Source organism: Australozyma saopauloensis, chromosome 3 (assembly GCF_035610405.1).
Source record: "Australozyma saopauloensis chromosome 3, complete sequence".
Classification (NCBI taxonomy): Eukaryota; Fungi; Ascomycota; class Pichiomycetes; order Serinales; family Metschnikowiaceae; genus Australozyma; species Australozyma saopauloensis.
Window position 1 is genome coordinate 1,506,104 of NC_086133.1, and position 20,284 is coordinate 1,526,387.

The following is a 20,284-nucleotide window of genomic DNA, read 5'->3' on the forward strand; positions in this document are numbered from 1 at the left end:
AGTGCAACAAGTTCGGTCTGCTCGCTATTACGTGACATAAGTGTGATCTCTTGTCACTAACATATCACCGCTGCATTGGCAGAAGCGTTCTTTAGCTTTTTATTTCCTTTTGGGCACTCCCTTGAAACCCTATATGTCTATATGACGAACGCAGCACTCCAAAGATTGTCAGAATGACTTTCTGATTCAGTATTTGCTCTTCCAGCGCAAAAACATCTGCGTTTCATTGAAACTCTGATCTCCATCTTCATGCAGCAGCCACAGGCACTGATTCCTCGAAGGAACCAAAAGACGAGGCTATGAACGAAGTGCGCAACTCCTTTCGTGTCTCAAATGACACCATCGACCCTGTGCCTCCTGTTCTAGGACTATCACTTTCATTACTCTCCTTTCTCATCCTTGTGGCATCCAACAAATCAATAGAACTGTCACTGCTATGTGATGAGTAGTCGCTCAGACCGCCGAGTGTTACTCGACTAATTTTGCCCCTCTTGTTCGGTGCGAGTGGAACGTACTGCGGCTGGTTGTACTTCTTGTAATATAAAGACTGTTGGTACTCAATGAAGTCCTTGTAGGATTGCTCCTGGCGACGCTCGACCAATTTTTGTAGAACAAACTCTCCTTTTTTGTTAAATATAGGTGCATCAGGATTGTCACCGGCCACTTTCTGGAACACTGGCGCTCTAGTAACCTTCCGTAGCTGAATCAAGGCTGGACTCCTGGTAGTATCCTCTATAAATGCCTGTTCTTGCTCGCATTGTTCAATACTCCAGCGGTTCACTGTTGCCACGCCTCTCTGTAAAATGTGTTTTGGTGGATGGCCGAAATTTTTCAGCATCATTTCGTCAAACAAGAATTGGTCGCCAGAACAGATATCTCCATACAACCGGCGCATGTGGAAACCAGCCTTCCAGGCGACTCTCGAATGGCAACAAGGAAAAACTTGTTTCGGCCGAAACATTTTGATAAATTCAACCGTTTCTGTGTATGACAGGTGGCGTGAGAAGACAAGCGTTAAGTCCTGAGGTAGCATCTCAATCCCGTCTTTTGGAAGGAGCCAAGTTCTGTCACGAAAATAATAGAAACGATTTCCCTTCGCGGTGGTATGCAATAACTCCAAGGGCTCCGTTGTGGGTATGTTGTTGACGAGGATGGGACAGCAGATTCCTGCAAAGTCCATGATATTGAAGTTGATGAATTCATTCATGCGGATGGTATAAGGTTGATATGTCCTGCCCACGTGAAACAATGGAGACAGTTCGTGTTTCTGATTTATGCTCTTGTGAAGTACGCATCCATGGATCTTGTCATGCTTGCAAGATATCTGAAGGCGGCGCCGGAATTTCTCGTCTGTGGCGACAAGACACCCGCGGAAATACGAGAGAACAAATGCCCACACCTGCTCAAATCCAAGGGTTGTGTTTGTGAATTCAAATATGATCTCAGGGTCATTCATAGGATACTCTTTGAGTAGACAAATCATGGCATAGATGCCCAGATTGTTGGGTGGAATCTCGATATACGGCTCCTGGCGGTAATAGAATGTGGTATCAATGTATATGTTATCAAGGCATTTGTCACCCGATAGATATGGCTGTAAGAAGGGGAGTTGGCGGAGTCCATCACACCACCATTGTTCGGCCCGAACATCACCCGTACAAAGAACAGCCAGATGATGAGATTCCGCCAAACAAACATTTGCTCCGACTTTCATGGATTTACAGCTACAATCATCTTCTTCTCGCTCCACCAAGAACATGCACGCGCCTAGACAGTGGTAGGCCTCTATTGGCGTGACGAAAACGTCCTCGCTTATGGATCCAGGAAGCACGAGACGCGTCCTGGTGTTGAGCGGTAGTACTTCAACGCGCCGCATCACTTTCTCGTACCTTTTATCTGCTTGCAAAAGCTTTTTGGTTAATTCGGTGCAGTAGACTATCCCCAGAAACAGTCGGTTGAGGATTCCAGCCAAATGGTCCATATGACAGTGGGTTAAAAGCGAAATTTCCGTTCCGCAATTGAACTTGTCAAGGGATATATATGGAAACTCTCGCAAAATACCATCGAAGGTGTTGGACATGGCTTCTGGGAGAAGAGACAGTGGCTGCAAATCGAAGGTTGGTTGTGCAGGTGCGAGGATTAATACTAGGTCGGGTAAAAACACAGGTTTCAGAAATGAGACCTCAGAGATTATCTTTACTTTGTACATGAGAATAATGTAGAGCGATGAATTGCTTGATTTCTTTTAAATAATGTTGTAGTTTGGTCCTTTGATCGTGGAGTCTCTACCCATACAGTGATTCAACTTAACTCTGCGATAAAACAGCCCAAGACCCGCAAGATGTGATCGAGATATATGATGTTATATAATTCGTGATGAGCCATTTTTGAGGTTATGTGGTTCTGTACTGCTCCTCGCATAAACCAGTGTGAACTTGCATCTCTCGAAAGGTGTGATCAAATGGCCAAATACAAGCTCTTTCTGTTATTGCAGACAGCTACTAGATAAGCAACCCATAGTACTCTGCTCTATGATATTTTACCGCTAGTGGACGCCACTGCACCACAAATCGGTCACAAATTGGAAGCACAAGCTTTCCACTGAGACTTAGCCCATTCACACGAGCCATGCTCTCAATGTACACTATACGCGTGTGACCAAGGCCAACAAATCGGAGAAAGAACAAAAAGTATGCCACTGGCACGCATGTACCGGGTCCATTTATAAGTAAAATATCGGGGAGCGCGGTTTTATAGAGCTTTGTAGCAGTGGAATACAAGGACCGTAAGGTACTGAATAAAGACAGAACAAGCGGCTCTCCAACCTTCCGGGCTCTTGCCAATACAATGAACTCTGCCTTACTGAGAGTTTTGCTCTCCTCAACACCACGAGCCTTCAGAAGTGATGTCGAATCACCTTCAGAAACCAACCACGTCAATTGGTACTTCTCGAGCTCCATATCGGATAGAAGTCTCACCATCTCTCCAGTGTGACCGCCAGAGCCTAAAAGAGCCATTATTCTGGTAGGTTGACACTTGTCATTTCGAAGTATGTTGTGTTTTGTTTGTTTTGAATTTGCCGAGGCTTTGACGCTAGGGAGAACGCAAAGAAGACGAATGATTATTAGGATGCATGGAATGCATAGCATCAAAGTCGTAGCCATAAGTTTGTTATCCATCGACATGCTTTGATAAGGTAACTTGTATTATTGTAGTAGCTAGTAGATCGAAATCCGGGGAAGATCGATGAGTCAAACACAACTTGGTCTCTAATCACGAAAATCAGTACAATTACATAAAAATCCTAGATAGTAGCGTTGATTTTGATAAAACTCCTGCTTTTGAGAGTTTGCTACCGAATTCAGACTGAGAAGAAGCCAACACAAGTAAATAAGACGGTCTTCACACATCACAACTAAGTAAATCTGTCTTTACCCGTAAAGTGTTCGCTCATCCACATTGAGCATAAATTTTCTCCCTCAAGACCCGTCAATTGAACGAGTATGACAGTCATATGAGACAGTACGCGAGAGCTACCGTAAAATCCTCCAACATACATAATCAAGAAATGAGTTTTAAGCTCTGACGTTCATTGAAGAATTATACATGTTTTGCTAGCTTTGCTTTGGAACTTGTCACTGGATGTATCCGCGAAAGGATCCATCATAGCTCGAGATCCCTTGATAAAGCCTTGTATGATTGCTTGACTTCTTTTGTCTCCTTGTCTGTTCTCTCTTGAGATTCCAGTTTCTGCCTCTTTGTAGAATGGGACCCGTTCAGCTTTTTTGTACGTTTTCCCTTCTGCAGTGCATCTCTCTCGGCCAACTGCTTCATTACCTTGGTCACTACCTGCGCAATCTTGGCCTGCTCGTCGTTGTTCCGGCCTAGTGGCTGGGAGTTTCCCCAACTTACTCTTACCGGCTGGCTATTGACGAGGATTAGGCCTGCCGTGGCCAGATTAGAGTTGAGCCCGTTGCTACTGATAGCACTTGCACACTTGTCAGCGTCGCTGCGAGAGTCGAATACAACATATCCACATTTCGCTTTATGGACAATACGGACCGATTCGATCTTCCCATGTGTTTCAAAAAACTCCGACAACTTGTACTGGGGCATATCGGCACTGAACCCAAACACAAAGAACGACCTATCTTCGTTGTTCTTTGGCAGAGCTAGTGAGCCTCCAAACGGGAGCGCCGCTATTGTTTTTGATAATTCTTTGGTTGTGCTGCCTCCGCTGGTACGCTCTTTCGGCATCGATGTATTTGCAACAGCGCCTGAACCCAACTTCTGGGCCAATTTCGTGAGAATGTCCCGCATTTTCTCTTTCTTCTCCTCGGCCGTTTCGGTTTCTTCATTCTTCAAGCGTTTCTCGATCTTGTCGCCAATGATAGCCTTGACTTCCCTGTTCTTAGATGTATTTTCAACAGAATAGGGATTCGCAATCCCAGCTAGCTTTAACGCAGCGTCTCGTAGATCTAGCGGGATCTGGTAGTCAATATCGACCGAGCAACACTGACAACAATTGCGGGCTCTGGCACAGCTTTCGCAGATAACTGTCTTTTTCATTTTGCCAACCCTGGTGTCTCCACTCCAACGCAACGCTGTGAATGGACGGGTACAGAAGCGACACTCCTCGCCATTTGGATGTCTTTTCATTCGCACATGGCTGTTTTCTCCCAAACAGGAGCTGCAGATGATCGGTTGTTCTTCCATTAAAGAAGTGTGGAGTAGGCGAGCATTGGGGAGAGGAGGAAAAGGGAAATAGAGAATAATTCTGGACTCTCAATAATTATTATGTCTAAACGAACAAGAACTCATGCTTTGTTTTGTTTGTCAAGGTATCTTTTTGTATTATCTTCCATAGAATTTACGCGATGAGCATCGCCAAGGTACTTGCAAGAATGAGCTGAAGCAGAAGCCTACGAAAAAAACAGATTCGGAAGCGAGTAAAGCAACAAATTCGATTCTTTTTCCGCACTGATCTGTCATTTGAGATTCGTATGAGTGGCTTTCGGTTTCATTACCGAGCAAACCCACAAACAGAGCCTGGTAAAAGCAGTTGATGCCTCAGCAGTCTCTGAAGGCAGGTCTCGACATTTCAGATGGTTCGCTTTCACAAAGAACTAAATCTGTTTTACGTTTTACAATAAATTAAGCACTACACTTACTTAAGCTTGCAGTTGAATCCCCTAAATCCTATCGATTCCACTTTGAAGTGAAAAGACAGAATGTCAAGAACCTCAAAAAATCAAGTTCTTAGGAACCCCCTACATCTTCACAATATCAATGGTGAATGACTCCTATGAAGTTAGTAAAACCATTGTTTTGGAGTAGACGAGTCAGTGTTAAAAAGCTCTGTATTTTTTTATCCACACGAGGTTTCAGGTGAAGAAATTCGTTGTTGTTAAAATAGGAATTCATCCTTATGAGTCTTAGGCAGTTACATACATTTTGTAGTTGTATAATTATTAACCGATGTACCAATGGAGATTTCTTCTCAACTTATATGTTTTTCTCGCGGGGTTACCCGGCCGCGGGAAATGGGTGCAAATTCATTAGGGAAAGGGACGAATACTCAAAATGGGTAGTGCGCAGCTTCTAATTTCGCCAAAAGTGGCTTGCAGGCATATTGAATGAGTTCGTGGTCTTTTCCCACGTCATAGAGTACGGCGACTTTTTTCACGGCTGTGTCTAGAAACACATTGTAGCTCCAGATGTGGAGTAAGTGCTCGTGTTCAGTCACCATGTGGGCAACTTTAAATATGCAGAGGAGAATCTCGTTAATTATTTCGGCAGAATTATTCTTCTCATGTTTAATGTTCCAAAAGAGCGCGGTTGCATCATAGGTGAAGTCCCAAACTTCGTTGCGGAATAGATTTGTCTTTTCGATATCGTAGAGCGTAGTACTCAATTGCAACTTGAACTGGTCTATGTTTTTTTCAAGGCTCGCAGTAAGTGCTCCGGACAAAACCTTCCTGCCCACCTCTTCGTAAATCCCAAGGAACGTGAAGGGCCACACGACATCCATCTCGAAGTTGACCGTCTCAGGAAGCGCAGATCTTCTGACTATTTCAGACTCATCAGATTCACTTTGATGGAGTTCGTACGCTAGTTGGGCCAACAAAAAGCTCTTCCCATTATTTCTCGAAAGGTACTTCTTGGCGGCACGAACTGCTTGAAGACGGATTTCTTGCGACTTCTCGCAGTGCATAAGTGACATACAACTAGGAACGAATTTCTCTTCGTCGTTTTCCTTAATGGCAGCATGAAGACATAGGCTATATGATAGCATTTCTTCGTTAGAATCGTAGCGTTCCATCTTGATTGGCACTTCCAAATTAGCTTCGAGTGCAAGTTTAACAAATTCTTTATGAATGTACGACCGCAAATCTTGTCGATAGAGAGTCTCCAATAGACAATAGTGTAGCGCTTTTGCCTCTCGGAATAGAGCCGGCTTCAGAAGCCAGAATTGGCAAGATGTCAAAACAATCCCTTCATGATGGGCACCGAAAAACCTTACTGAAGTGTTGATTAGCTCATCTTTCGTTCGAGCCCCGTTCAAGAGAGCACTCACGGCCGTTTCGACAAACAAATTGGCGGAACCATCAAGACCTCGCGTTTCTAATGCACACTGCTTCAAGCTTTCTTCAACCACATGAAGCCCTAAAGGAGGGTATGGAAGCTCATTCGCTACCATCAAGTACGATCTGAGCATGACCCACTTAAACAAATAAGCTCTATCTTTCAAATCATTGAAATTATACCAAGTGGCCGAAGTGACTTCTGCCAACGCGGCTGCATCTTTGCCCTTGGAATCTAGACGTTGAAGAAGCTGGCGAACACACAACAACTTGCCATGAGCGAGGTTGCCCAATTCCGCTGCTCTTGGAAACATTGATTGCAATTCACGAATGATGTCTCCTTGTCTTGTCATGCTGCAGATCAGAAGAGCTGCTGCCTCTCTAATTTTCCACAGCAGATGTCCTAGGTATGTTTGAGACACTGAGTCTATAAAAGGGTTCAAATTCACTCTCGAGTCTGGAGAAGCATGCAAACGACTGAGCATAGATAAAATCGGTATGGCTTTATCTATTGACTTTTCCTGAAGATGAGATCGAAGTATTACTTGAACCTTTGGAAATTGTGAAAAAAAGAGGTCCACGCTGATACTAGGCTGGGTTTTATCTAATTGGTTTGAGCCAAAGAAGCTGTTGTAAAGTGCAGTGAACAACATGAGTGCACTATTTTTGATAGCCCAGGTAGGGTGATCGACTCTTTGCAATGCGGCATCGAGAGCGTCAGCAATGTATTCTTGGTAGTATGGTTTGAGAACAGATTCTTTGAATATTTGGGTTAAACAATTGAATGCATTCACTTGTGGAAGGTCAAGCACGGTTTCCTCCGAATCGCCACTTTTTTTAACAGAAGTCGAGATGAGCTGTTTCACAGCAATTTCCATGAAGTTTTTGATCTTCTCTCTTTGAGGCACGGTAGCAATCAAAATACCACTTATCAAATAAGGTAAACCCGCTGATCTTCTGGTGATAAGCTGTCTCTTTGTTTCAATTAATGACAAATTATACTGTAGCCATTGTGAGGGTTTTTCGCAATATTCACTTGCAAAACAAACAGAACAGCACTTGATAAAAGCTTGCAATGCTGCTGAAAAAGAGCCACGATGCGACACAGTCGAAAGTTGTTCCATCAAGTCAATACCAATATCTACCACTATGTCCTTCGATACGAGAGCCTCAGGGACTGTGATATCCAAAAGCGTCTCGATAAGAAGAGCTGATTCCTTGAGCGTCTTCCAATACGAGTCGTCCGCTTCCTGTGGCTCTCCATTGAGTGACAATTTGGCGGATACCTCTCGCCATTCACTGGTTGTGAATTTCACAAGTCTATCAGCAGTAGCTTTCATGGTAAGGACATACCTGTCAATGGCATCTTTGCTCAAATTCTTCCGATTGATGAGGATGTACTTGTTTGTCACAGACAAAATAGCGGAAATTGAGGCCAAAGAGCCACAGATATGCTGGCCGCTTGACTTTGACGACTCGAGGAAGTCCACAAGCATTTCGAGCAACAATTTAAACAGTTCAAAGTCATACTTCAAATAGGCAGTGGCAATAGTCAGGAACAATAATGCGTATGAGTCGGAACTACCGTGCTTGGATTCGGTTAGAAGGTACAATGAGTTTTGTAACGGGTTTTCGGAGATGATATGGCAAAGCTGTTCAGCCGGACAAAAATCGAGCATTTGAGAGCATTTGCGCCGTATGTCATCGTAGTTGTTTGTAGTCAATCGCAAGAGAAGACGCACAAGATCATCCAAGAATATGTGGAACATTTTGGAGCCTGCAGAGCTCGAGTTTTTCAGCTTTGCGGACCTTTTAACACCGTCAAACTCATCTATGATTATGAAATATAAAATCTCTGTGGCACAAGATAACTGAGCGTATGACGAATCCGGGACAAGCAATTTGCACATGATAAGAAAGACTTGCTCACAAATCTCGGTGGCTTCGACTATTTGGGCCTTCATTTCTTCAGATGGTTTTTTGGCTTGTTTTTCTGTGAAACCTCGTAGTTTATTCAATGCATTTCGGAGGTTGGTGACAAACACGGTTCTATCCTGAGGAGACAACAACTCTCGCGTGACGAATCTCAAAGAGACCTCGCACCTCAAGATCTTACGAACAAATGGAGGTGGAAGAGTATTGTTTGTTGCGGTTGCGCATACAAAGGCGAAAGCATCTAGACGAGTATTTCTATCTGAATGACAGAGAAGCCTCTCAATCAGAGACTCCAGCACGATCTTATTCTCGAATGGATCGTTCGCGCGCGATATCTCCATACCTGCGCGAAGCAACGGAAGCATGACCTGAGGCTGGTCAAGGATCTTCGTCTCGACGTCTAGACTCCGGAGCCAGTCCAAGTATAGGTCACAGACGTCTCTGAAGAGCGTAGGAAGCAAGTGAGTGACGATGTTAGCCCGCATCACATCATCAAGAAGGTGTTTGTCTAGCGCAGGAAGCCATGTGATCAAGTACAGCCCATAGTTTGGATCACGAACCCGATGAAGGTGCAACGCCAAGAGCTTACTGGCAGAATTGGCCAACGAATTGAACTTCATGGCATCGAGACAGATGCGAACAATATGGAACTCCCGATTGTTACTGATGATCTTGGCGGTGCGCGGCACATACTTGATTAAGGCCTCTAGGAGCACGAAGAAGCTCTTCTGTTGCAACGGCCTCTTGTAAATACATGAAATCCACGGTAAAAGATTCGCATCGTCACATTGGAGCGTGTCTACAAATTGAAGAAGCTTTTTCAACAACAATCCCAAGGCGTTGGAAAACGCACCCAGACTACTATGGTGCATTCCAGTTACATACGTAAAGACGCTCCTAAGGAACATCTCCAAGGGGCGCCACCGCGGCGCTTCACCAACCTTCTTAGCATACTGCATTATTCTCGTGAACCAAAGCAGACATGTGTCCACGAATAGCACGGCGCGATCATCGATCTGTTCAAGGCTGATGGAGATTTTTCGTAGAGAATTGGCGACGTTGACGAACTGGCCATAGCCTGTTACGTTTTCCAGCTCGAGATTCAGTAGTCGGTATTTTATTCGTCCGAGGTCACCGTCTCGGTTAAATTTTCTGTCTGCTGTCATGGAGTGTTGGTGATCTGTGAACGCGATGCCGCATCTGAAACATCTGAAACATGCGACAAATAGGTGTCAATGCAGATAAACTGAGGAGAAGAACGGAGGGTCGAACACAGTGAAATTTTTCAAAGAAACGAATTTTGCTATTTTTCTGTCTTTCGATTGGAGACGTTTTTTGATTGTGAGTGGGCGAGAGCGTTTGGGGACGTTGTTGCAATCTGCACCATGGTTTTGGGAGTGGGTGGTATGTCAAGTGGGAGATGTTTGGAAGAGGTAATGAATTGATGTAATGATGAAATTGAAAAGAAAGACATTGTGACTTTTTAGCATTTATCGATTTATGAGTTGTTTGGATTGTCGATGTACTGGAGGTTATCTATTGTGACCTCTGATAGGAGCAGACAATGATATTTGAATGGTTCAGAAATGTGTTGGTAGAGATATTTGGGGTTTTAAAAAGTGTTTTGTTCTTGTTTGCTTCATTTTTGGACACAATCGGATTTTTGAGTAGTGGTCTAAGATTTTCCAGTCTCTTGCTGACTCAATGAAAATGTGCAAACTAGTACCAAGTCACAGAGTTACTGTAAAAGTGAAAAAAACAAATATTGAAATTTAGTATATTTCACTTTCTGGCAGGTGAATTAAATTATTCGCTTCGGGTTTAAGACTCGTACGACCTCCATTTCGTCACTTGCGAGGTCGGCTGTAGAAACATACTTCCCCCAACAAGGCTCTAATCAAAAAAAGAGACAAAGAAGCACCAAACTAGCACGACATTATATATTCTACATATAAAACACCTTTACCAAAAAATTACTTCTCACTGAAGAGAATAATTCAGACCGACGAGGAATTTCAACAAAGCAGATAAGCTCGGGACTGATAACAAAGTAAACGAAATCCAAAAAAACAAAACAACAAAACGGAAAATTTCTCCCCTTCTTCTGTTCATAACACACACGTATCCCCATTCGATAATTCCCTGCCCACTCCCATCGACTTCCTCTTCAGTACTACCCAGCCACCCACACTCTACTTTCAACTACCGCTTCCTTTTTAAATACAATCACCAGGATCTGAACACACCAATTCCAAAAACTATTAATACAGCCTAACTACCCCCTCTCCAGCCTCTAAAAAATCATGTCTAAGCAAATCTATAACCCTATCAGCAAGTGCTGGTACTTCTACTACCACCATTTCCCATTCTACATGTTGACCGGACCCGAGCGGTTCTTTCTCCACATCTTCATCATGTCGTTTGTTTCCTTTGTAGCATATGGCTTGTTTCGTGTGATTCCCCTGTACATTCCCTTTTTGATTTCCAGAAGTTACTTCTACTTGACTGGCGATTTGTAAGAGAGAAGTGCCTTGGAAACAGTCGAAAAAAAAGGTGCTCGTAATCTGGTCGGAATCTATCGCCACGGTGTTCTATTTATTTCTTTTGTGTTCTTCCATCTCGAAGACCATGTCTTATCGGTGAGGACCTTTCTATTTTTTTACCCTTCTACTCCATCTCTTATATGTACCGGAAGCCAAATGCGCCGTTTAGGCCGCCGCGGCCCATCGGGAGCAGAGAATCTGGCTCTAATAATCTGAATAGCGAGACTTCCGCCAACCCCGATGTTATCGCGTCTGGCAATCGCGTCCTACCGACACCCACTACTGAAAATACTAATACAAGCTTTCCCGTGCAAGCCCGCGTAAAGAGGCTTAAAGTAGGTCTAGTGCGAAGGCCAGCCCCGGTAGCACCGGCGGCAGACCTGGCAGAACATGAGTCTCGGCCTAGTTCACAACAGGATACTTCCCAGGGCCTGAAAAAGTACTACACCGTGCAATGGAGAAAACGTACAAACAAGAAGAACAAGTCGTGGGAAGGCGACGGATACATCGTAGTAACAGATGAAGGTTCGGTTCTTAAAATCTTGGTCAAGGACCGCCTCTATAAACCTGTAGGACGCTCCAAGAAGAACACCGTAGAGGGCCTCATCCTTTTCGGATCCTATGAGGCAGAGGTCGACTCAGAGGCGTCGCTCGACGAAATACGAAGACTCACGTCTCCTGACGACGCGTTGGCGTTAACGTCCTCGCCGGTCCGTGAAAACAAATCGCTTTTCTCAGAGCCAATGAAGAAACACAACCCGCATTTGATCAAAGGGCAAGAATCCCTGCTCTTTGTGGAGCCTGATTCTGTTGAACCTGTTCTGGAACCTATTAAAGAGTCCCCTGTATCCATGTCGGTGCCACCAGCGGCTGATCTGTGTCAATTCTCCCTACCGATGATAGGCAGTACAATGAAACGCTTAAATGTCGATGAATGTCTTCTGGCAAAGCTCCGCGAACACCAGCGGGAGGCCGTTCTGTTCATTTACGAGTGTATAGTCGGAATTAGAGATCCAAACCACTTGGGGGCGCTTCTAGCCGACGAAATGGGACTTGGAAAAACTCTCACAGCAATAACGGTAATCTGGACGCTCTTGAAACAAAGCCCTATTCCTAATGAGAAACCACCTTTGAAGAAAGTTCTTATATGCTGTCCTGTGACCCTTATTGACAACTGGTATCGTGAGTTCACAAAGTGGCTCGACATAAACCGTATTGGAATCTTGGCGCTCAACAAGCAACAGACGGCAAAAAAAGATAAGCAAGATATTGTTTCGTTTGGGAAAACGAAAGTTTACCAGGTTCTCATTATGAGTTATGAGAAGGTAATGAGTTGCAGTCAAGAGCTCTCATCTGTAGACATTGATCTCATGGTTTGCGACGAGGGCCACAGACTCAAGAGTGCTGCTAATAAAACTCTTAACACACTCACTAGCTTTCAGATCCCTAGAAAATTGCTTCTCACCGGAACGCCCATTCAGAACGATTTAAACGAGTATTACACCATCATCAACTTTATAAATCCAGGGATATTAGGTCTGTATCCCGAATTTCAGAAAAATTATCTCAGACCTATCGTGAAGGCTCGAGATAAAAGTTGTCTCCATAAGGACACTCTCAGAGAAGGTAAGAGCAAATCGAATGAGCTTATCGCCATTACAAAATCCTTTGTGTTACGAAGAACTAAAGATTCAATAAGAAACTTCCTCACGGACAGAACTGATGTTTTAGTTTTTTGCAGGCCTAACAGCTTGCAAAAGCGTTTGTTCGAGTTAGCGTCATCATCGAACAAATTTACGTCAGTGATGGGCTCCGAAAGCACCACAGTCCTCTCCTTGATCAATGTCTTCAGAAAGATATGTAACCTGCCTTCTTTGGTCGTGGATGATACGCTCTTTCAGCAGCTTTACATGAATGCTCAATCGAAGCCAGAACTGCTCAATCCTCTGAACTTAAAGAACAAAGTTGCAGGAAGCAAAATTAATGTACTTGTACCGCTCTTGCTAGAATTTAAAAAAAATAGTGAAAAGGTGGTGTTGATCTCTAATTTTACCCAAACCTTGGATCTTTTGGAACTGGTCCTCTCGAAACTCAACATGCTGTTCCTTCGTTTGGATGGCACCACATCATCAAACACGAGAGATCAATTGGTGACCAAATTTAATACGAGTCCATTGTTCGATGTCTTTTTGTTATCGGCTAAGGCCGGTGGAGTTGGACTCAATTTAATAGGAGCGTCCAGACTCATTCTCTTCGACAACGACTGGAATCCGCTGATAGACCAACAAGCCCTTGCTCGTATTCACAGAGATGGCCAGAAACTTCCCGTTTTTGTGTATCGGCTCTTCACAGCAGGCGCCATTGATGAAAAGATTTTTCAACGCCAACTCACCAAAATTACCCTCAGCGACCAATTTTTGGATGAACACACGGATTCAAATCTGAATATTTTTGATTATGAAGATTTGCGCGATTTGTTCACTATCAATGACTCAAAATGTAACACTCACGACCTTCTTGAATGTGAATGCAAGGGAGATGGTAGTAGTACAGCAGCTCAGACCGAAGTAGAGACAGACACTGATTCAGATGAAGAGAATGGTCCCGAGATGCCGTCTTCCGGTTTTTCTAGTGCCTTGAGTTTGATGGAGGGTGCAGATACAAAGGAGCTGACGAAGACGAGAGCTATCAGAACGGCTCTTGTGCATTTCAAGCATTACGATCCCGCTGTTGGAACCGCACAAATTGAAGACCAATTGTTAGCAAGACTATTATCGAGGACTGATGGCGACATTAGCTACTGTTTTACTCATTTACAAGCAAGTGGTACTAAATAGTATATTCACAAATAATTAAAATGTATTTAAGGAAAATGTATATATAGGAAATAAAGAGATAGCCATTGAAAATCGACATCAAGGCACAACTTAAGCTTTTTGCTCAATAGGCTTCTCCTGAGCAGGCTCAACCTCGGCAGGCTTCACCTCAGCAGACTTTACGTCTTCAGAATCCTTCACGGAGTCTCTTTCCTGAGGAGTGGCCTCTGGCAATCTTTGGTTTGTGACAAACAAAGAAAAGATCAAGGCAATGGAAGCGTATGCAAAGTTGACGTAGAACACGTACTTAATGGCCTTCATGATCACGGACTTCAAGAAGTACTCACTGGCAGGAGACAAGCCGGTAATGTTCTGTTGAATAAGGCTTCTCAAGTTGTATTTAGAGAGCTCCTCAATGACAGCAGGAGACTGCTTCATCAATTCAGGCTGCAAGTTCTTCTCGATTGTAGAAGTGTAAACTACATCGGCCAAAATACCAGCAATGGCACCACCGACAGAACGACAGAAGTTGATGACAGTGGTAGCGAGGATAATTCCACCGGGAGTCTTTGGGGCAGTGATTTGACCAGCCATGATTGCAGCTTGCATGTTGATACCAATGCCAACACCTAAAGGAATCAAAAGACCGATCTTCTTGGAAGTTGGGGAGTCGACCTCAAGTAAAGTGAGGAGACCGGAGCCGATCATGGTCATGGAAGTTCCGAAAATGACAAAGGGCTTGACGAATCTGGTCTTCTTGACAAGAATACCACCAGTAATAGAGGTAAGGACGACACTGATGATAAGAGGCAACATATCGACACCGGATCTCCAGGCGGAGGCACCGTGAATGACCTGGAAATAGATTGCGAGGAAAATGGCAGCGGCCATGAAACAGGCGAACATACCATACATGGTGATGGCGGCGGCCATAGTGGGCCAGACTTTAACGACCTCAATTGGAATCAATTGATTCTTAGAGAAGCAAAAGTTCCAAACACCAAAGCCAATGGTCAAGAGACCACCGAGAACAAAGCAAGAGATGACAGCGCCCGAGTGCCATGGGAACTCGCCGCCGGAACCAAAGGTCATGGCCAAAAGAAGGAGAACCAAACCTGAGGTCAACAAGAAGATACCAGGATAATCGATGATCTTCAATTTGGCCCAGATGTTACCGTGACCCTTTGGAGGGTTAAAGGAGAAAATGAACACTACCACGGCGACGGCACCAACAGGCAAGTTGATGTAGAAACACCATCTCCAAGAGACACCAGAGGTGAAGGCACCACCAATAAGAGGGCCCAACACGGAGGCAACACCGAAAACAGTACCGATCAAGGCCATACCCATAGGTCTCTTGTGAATGGGAAGAATCTCAGTGACAATGATGAATGTCATAGTCTGAATACCACCACCGCCAATACCAGCCAAGACTCTACCACCAATAAGAACATTCATGTCATTGGCCAAAGCGCACATGAGAGAACCAGCCTCGAAGAAGAGCACGGCCACAAGCATGGTGCTTTTACGACCGAAGACAATGGACAATTTACCCCAAACGGCGACCAAAACGGCCATACTGATAAGGAAACCAGACGACAACCATCCGACCTGGTTCAATGCGTTGAATTTGCTACCCACAGTGGACAAGATGGTAGTAACGATCAATTGATCCAATGCGAACAAGAACATACAGAGGAAGAGGGAGGCAAGACAGAGCGCAAGCTTCTTGCCGCTCAAATACATGTCTTCTCTCTTGGTTCCATCACCGGCATCGGCCTCGAAAAATGCTGCTGGAGCAGATTCTTCAGCAACATTTTGCTGGTTATGGATCACAGACGACAGCAGCGAGTCTGATGGGATCGCAGGCTTTACCTCCTTTAGAGAAGCAGTGCTAGACATTATGATGTGGATTCACGAAAGAGAATTGCACCTGTAATTGTCAGTGCAATTAGAGTTTTAAGATTGCAGTAGATAGAGTATAAGCAACAGTTGTAATAGTAGCGGTACTAATGAAGAGTTATTGCTAGTCACTAGAGTTTGACTGGATCTATTGTCACTGTATTTGTAGCTGTATCAAGTGCTGTTCTCTCGATTCAACACGAAATTGCACACATATTTATATTTCTGCTCATCGATGGCAATTCAAACGGAGACGGCTGACGGATTGCGAGAGGGACGTAGACGCGCGGCGGGTGTCGCTGCACACAAGCTCTAACGCCGCCACAGGACTACACACAGACCCGCTTCTCTCGAGTTTTCGGGTCTGTTTACGAACCATATTGGGTCTGTCTGTAGGAATATGTGCAGCCATGGTACGGTTGAGGAAATACAGCTGTTTCTGGGGTATTTTTGTCGTCTCAAAAATACCTTCAGCTCAAGCATCTTCCGTATGATCTTCGGTCCCGATCCTATCGATCTGAATCCCTTTCCCAATGTGGCACTGTGCGCGCAGACTGGATTGCGTCAAACGGTAGTCCCGGGGAGTGTCTGCAGTCCCTTCCGAGAGTAGTCCTCGGGGATTGTCCCAATGGGGATCATTGCCGTCGCTTGCCCACTGTAACGCATGAATCTGGAAGACGGGACTGTTCCCCTTTGAGCGATGTGATCTCTGAAACATGGCCCTGCTGAATAATAGCGGCCCGACCATATTTGACGTTTCGGGTGTGTGTAATGATTAGAAGTTGGATCTTCAGCCGTGCACAATGGCTTACTGTATTGGCACCCAGTAGTATGATGCGACTCTGGAGTGTTCTACGCTTTTGAGTTCCATTTTTCTGATGCTGATTTGATTGTTTAATGCTGAGGTTGTTTTTGTATGTATGTGAGTTGCCTCATTAGAATTATTGTTTTGTTTTACTGGTGCATGGCCAGTAACCATCACACCACGTTGCTCCGTGTTCGGTTCTGAATATGTTTCTAGAATATTCCATGCCGGTTGATTCTAGACAATCTCTGACGCTTCAGACGGACCGCCGTGCGGCCAAACGCTACCCCTTGTTGGCACTCATCCGTGCCATGGCCGCTCTCGCGCGCTGCTCGCGCATGAAGCGCATCTTCTGCTGCTCTGTCATGCCACTCATATCGGAGACGCTGCTGAGAATTGTTCCTCCGAGACGTCCACCGGTGCTCACCTTTGGCTCCACTACCTGAGCTTCGGTCTCGGTCTTCTTGGCTAATTCTTCCTCAATCACGCGCGCCGTTTCTTTCAGTGCACGTTGTTTGGCCTCCTCGGCTTCTCTGGTAACCTCCTCGACTGTTTTTGGTGGTCCAACATTGCATGAGTCCCAATCGCAAAACAGTTCGCCCAACGTGGAGCGGCAGATTTGAAAAGTATTTTTCGTTTGTTCGTCATTATTAGCCAATTGAGCTGCAGTCTTGCCGCTATTATTCTTTGCAGATGGATCGGCCTTCAAATTCACCAAGAGCACTTTCACCATGTGTGGAAGACTCTGCGAGGCTGCAAAATGCAACAAAGTTGGAGTATGCCCATATTGCTCTGATGGAGTGAAGCGGAAATTAGCGTCAAGTCCATTTTTCCGAAGATAGTTTATTAGGAAGGGCGCCTTGGACTTTCGGAGAAGTCCAACTATCTCCTTTGTGTGAACATCCGAAGCTGCCACTGCGACAGGCTCTGGTGTTCTCTCCACCACCGGCGTGCTGGATGAGCTCTTCTTATCAAAATTCTTACGTTGGGTTTTCGGAAGCTCAACTGGAACCATGTATGTGAGTTTGGCCCATGCACTCTTGACCTCTGTCAACGTGGCTCTCTTCGTAGTGAACGGGAATGACTTGACCCTCTTATCGCTAGATTTGATCTCTGCACCTTCGTAGCCCACCAAAATCTTTTTACTGGCTGCGCCGGTCGCTCTTATAAATATATGTTCAGCTTTAGCGATGTAATCCTTCCACAGAGTGAGAAGCTCATGCACCTCTTTCTTCAATGCTTCTTCATTATACCTTCTTATACTTGAACCAGCGGAATTTGCCTTTCCACGGGCATTATCAGATGCACTTTGCGACCCACCCTGTTTCCTTCTGGTGGTGTATCTGTGGAATGTCTTCAGTTCCAACACCACCACTCTTTGCGCATCCATGGACTCCTTATGGTTCTTTGGGTTACCCTTGCTTTTCGTGAGCTGATGTGAGACCACTGCGCCTGCAAAGTGGCCACCTCCAATCATCAATAGCACCGAAAGACCAGTTCTGGAAGCTTCACTGTTCATCAGCTTCAAAGCTTCTATGATGGCTCCATCTTCCAACAGAGCTGAATCGAACAAGGCTTTGTACGCACCATATGCCTTTCCCTGCGATAGAAGTGGAGATTTGAGCAACAAAAACGGCAGTTTGGTGTTCATATGGCTGACCAGACTCTCTTCGTCGTCTTCAACCGCCGCCAGCACATCACCAACACTAAGCTTTTCTAATACAGTAGGAAGTCTATCTTCGCCAGATTCGCCCTCCGAACCGGACTCTTCGGAGCCAGAAATACTCTCCAACGATTGTGTTTCTACAAGTTCTTCGAATTGCGTTTCTGTGAGGGCTTCTAGGCCATTGACACCCCGTTTGAGGTTTAATCTATGGAAATCTGATTTATAGTGAGAAGCAACATCCTCTCTTGTGGCATTGGCACCAAATTCTGTTTTGCACGAGGTACATTCGCGCTGGTTCTTCGAGGTTGAACTTGGATTTGCACCCACGGAAGAAACAGGCCTGATCTCTGTCGCCAGCGATGCTATCGACGTCAAACTGTCGAACTTGAGCAATTCGAGCTCTGCAATTACTTTAGGGGCCAAGTCAAATACGTAGAGATTGTCCGAAGCCAGCATTTGTGAATGGATCTAGAGATGGGAATTTCCAAATGGGTGCGAAACCCCAGATTATATATTTGCTCAGAAAGAGTGGCAATTCTGTGGCAAACAAAACAAAATTGCAAAATACAATGAATGGAAAAGGTGAGAAATGAGTCATATTTTTTTTCGCTTGTAAAATTTGTGGTCGTTCAAGTGATTTTCACTGAAAGATAGTGAAACCGCTCATAGCGGTTATGATACACACGATTCGTAGGTTCGATTAAGTGGGCGTAATTGTATTTTCTAGTATTTACAAAGAATCCACAGGAAATTATTGGGATCCAAATCTGTGACACTCCTTCAAGAAATGCTCGATCTTCTCGGGCTTCATGAATGGGTGGGTACCGTGACCGAAGTTGACGATGTAGTTCTGCTTTCCTCCGCCAAAACCCTTGATCATCTGCTCGACCTTTTGAGTGATGACCTCGTCAGAACCGTACATAATACCGGGATCCAAGTTACCTTGCAAGGTGATTCTGCGGCCGTTGGCAACCTTCACTGCATCTTCAGGCTTGTAAAGCCAGTCAATGGAAACGGTGTCGTAGCCAGAGTCGCACAAATCATCCAAAGCGTACCAGGCACCCTTGGCAAAGACAGTAAGTGGGATGTTCTCCTTGACACCCAACTCGGCCAATCTGGTGGGCAACTTCTTGGAGATCTGACGCAAGTATGGCAAGCAGAACTCGTTGAACTCCCAAGGACCCAACTCACCGGCCCAGGACTCAAAAACTTGCAACATCTGCGCACCGGCAACAACCTGCTGTGCCAAAAACTCCACACAGGCATCGGTGATGGCCTGCAACAACTCGTGTGCCTTTTCAGTGTACTCGTAGATCCATTGCTTAGCGAAACGGAACATCTTCGAGCCCTGGCCCTCGGTCATGTACACCAAAAGAGTCCATGGAGCACCACAGAAACCCAACAATGGCACTCTTCCATTCAATTTGGTTCTGGTGAGAGTGATGGCTTTGAATGCCCAGTCAAGCTCCTTTAAGATATCGGGCTTCATAACCACACGGCCCATGTCCTCTACAGATCTGAGAGGGTCCACAAACACAGGACCCTTACCTTCGACCATCTCGATTTCAAAGCCCATGGCTTGTGGAATAACCAAGATATCACTGAAAATGATGGCAGCATCAATGAGTCCATCAAAGTGGTCTACAGGTTGGATGGTGATCTCAGCAGCAATCTCAGCATCTCTACAGGTCTCGAAGAAGTCTCTTCCACCCTTAGCTTTGTGGTATTCGGGCAAATATCTGCCTGCTTGTCTCTTAGCCGTTAGTATACACAAAAATGAAGAATTGAAGGGGCCACAGAAGGAGTTTTGCGACGGATATTTCACCAAAACATACCATGATCCAGCAAGGAGGTCTTTCGACCTTTTCGCCGCGGGCGGCCCTCAAGATGAGGTCGTTTTTTAAAGGAGCAAAGGTCATGGGTGGTATCTGGGGTGAAAAATCCGGATTGATAGCGTTAGATATAGGATGATTGGCGAGGTAGTGTATAAACTGGACCGGATTTTTTTTCTTATTTTGTATTTTTTTGATCCT

The 20,284-nt window shown here is 44.9% G+C and overlaps 8 protein-coding genes across 8 annotated transcripts; 1 reads left to right on the forward strand and 7 right to left on the reverse strand.

The window, feature by feature from the left end:
- Window positions 1-247: 247 nt before the first annotated feature.
- On the reverse strand, window positions 248-2,209 carry PUMCH_002833 (uncharacterized protein; the record flags this gene model as incomplete). The annotated part of the gene is made up of 1 exon (XM_063021828.1): window positions 248-2,209. One exon carries the CDS (start codon window positions 2,207-2,209, stop codon window positions 248-250), a length of 1,962 nt encoding a protein of 653 aa, XP_062877898.1.
- Window positions 2,210-2,501: 292 nt separating this feature from the next.
- On the reverse strand, window positions 2,502-3,185 carry PUMCH_002834 (uncharacterized protein; the record flags this gene model as incomplete). Its single annotated transcript, XM_063021829.1, has 1 exon — window positions 2,502-3,185. One exon carries the CDS (start codon window positions 3,183-3,185, stop codon window positions 2,502-2,504), a length of 684 nt encoding a protein of 227 aa, XP_062877899.1.
- Window positions 3,186-3,663: 478 nt separating this feature from the next.
- PUMCH_002835 (uncharacterized protein) lies at window positions 3,664-4,716 on the reverse strand (the record flags this gene model as incomplete). Its single annotated transcript, XM_063021830.1, has 1 exon — window positions 3,664-4,716. The coding sequence occupies one exon, from the start codon at window positions 4,714-4,716 to the stop codon at window positions 3,664-3,666; it is 1,053 nt and encodes a 350-aa protein (XP_062877900.1).
- An 862-nt stretch (window positions 4,717-5,578) lies between these two features.
- Window positions 5,579-9,685, reverse strand: PUMCH_002836 (uncharacterized protein; the record flags this gene model as incomplete). Its single annotated transcript, XM_063021831.1, has 1 exon — window positions 5,579-9,685. The coding sequence occupies one exon, from the start codon at window positions 9,683-9,685 to the stop codon at window positions 5,579-5,581; it is 4,107 nt and encodes a 1,368-aa protein (XP_062877901.1).
- A 1,517-nt stretch (window positions 9,686-11,202) lies between these two features.
- PUMCH_002837 (uncharacterized protein) lies at window positions 11,203-13,899 on the forward strand (the record flags this gene model as incomplete). The annotated part of the gene is made up of 1 exon (XM_063021832.1): window positions 11,203-13,899. The coding sequence occupies one exon, from the start codon at window positions 11,203-11,205 to the stop codon at window positions 13,897-13,899; it is 2,697 nt and encodes an 898-aa protein (XP_062877902.1).
- Window positions 13,900-13,989: 90 nt separating this feature from the next.
- PUMCH_002838 (uncharacterized protein) lies at window positions 13,990-15,780 on the reverse strand (the record flags this gene model as incomplete). Its single annotated transcript, XM_063021833.1, has 1 exon — window positions 13,990-15,780. The coding sequence occupies one exon, from the start codon at window positions 15,778-15,780 to the stop codon at window positions 13,990-13,992; it is 1,791 nt and encodes a 596-aa protein (XP_062877903.1).
- Window positions 15,781-16,868: 1,088 nt separating this feature from the next.
- PUMCH_002839 (uncharacterized protein) lies at window positions 16,869-18,707 on the reverse strand (the record flags this gene model as incomplete). The annotated part of the gene is made up of 1 exon (XM_063021834.1): window positions 16,869-18,707. The coding sequence occupies one exon, from the start codon at window positions 18,705-18,707 to the stop codon at window positions 16,869-16,871; it is 1,839 nt and encodes a 612-aa protein (XP_062877904.1).
- Window positions 18,708-20,005: 1,298 nt separating this feature from the next.
- Window positions 20,006-20,170, reverse strand: PUMCH_002840 (uncharacterized protein; the record flags this gene model as incomplete). Its single annotated transcript, XM_063021835.1, has 1 exon — window positions 20,006-20,170. The coding sequence occupies one exon, from the start codon at window positions 20,168-20,170 to the stop codon at window positions 20,006-20,008; it is 165 nt and encodes a 54-aa protein (XP_062877905.1).
- Window positions 20,171-20,284: the final 114 nt, after the last annotated feature.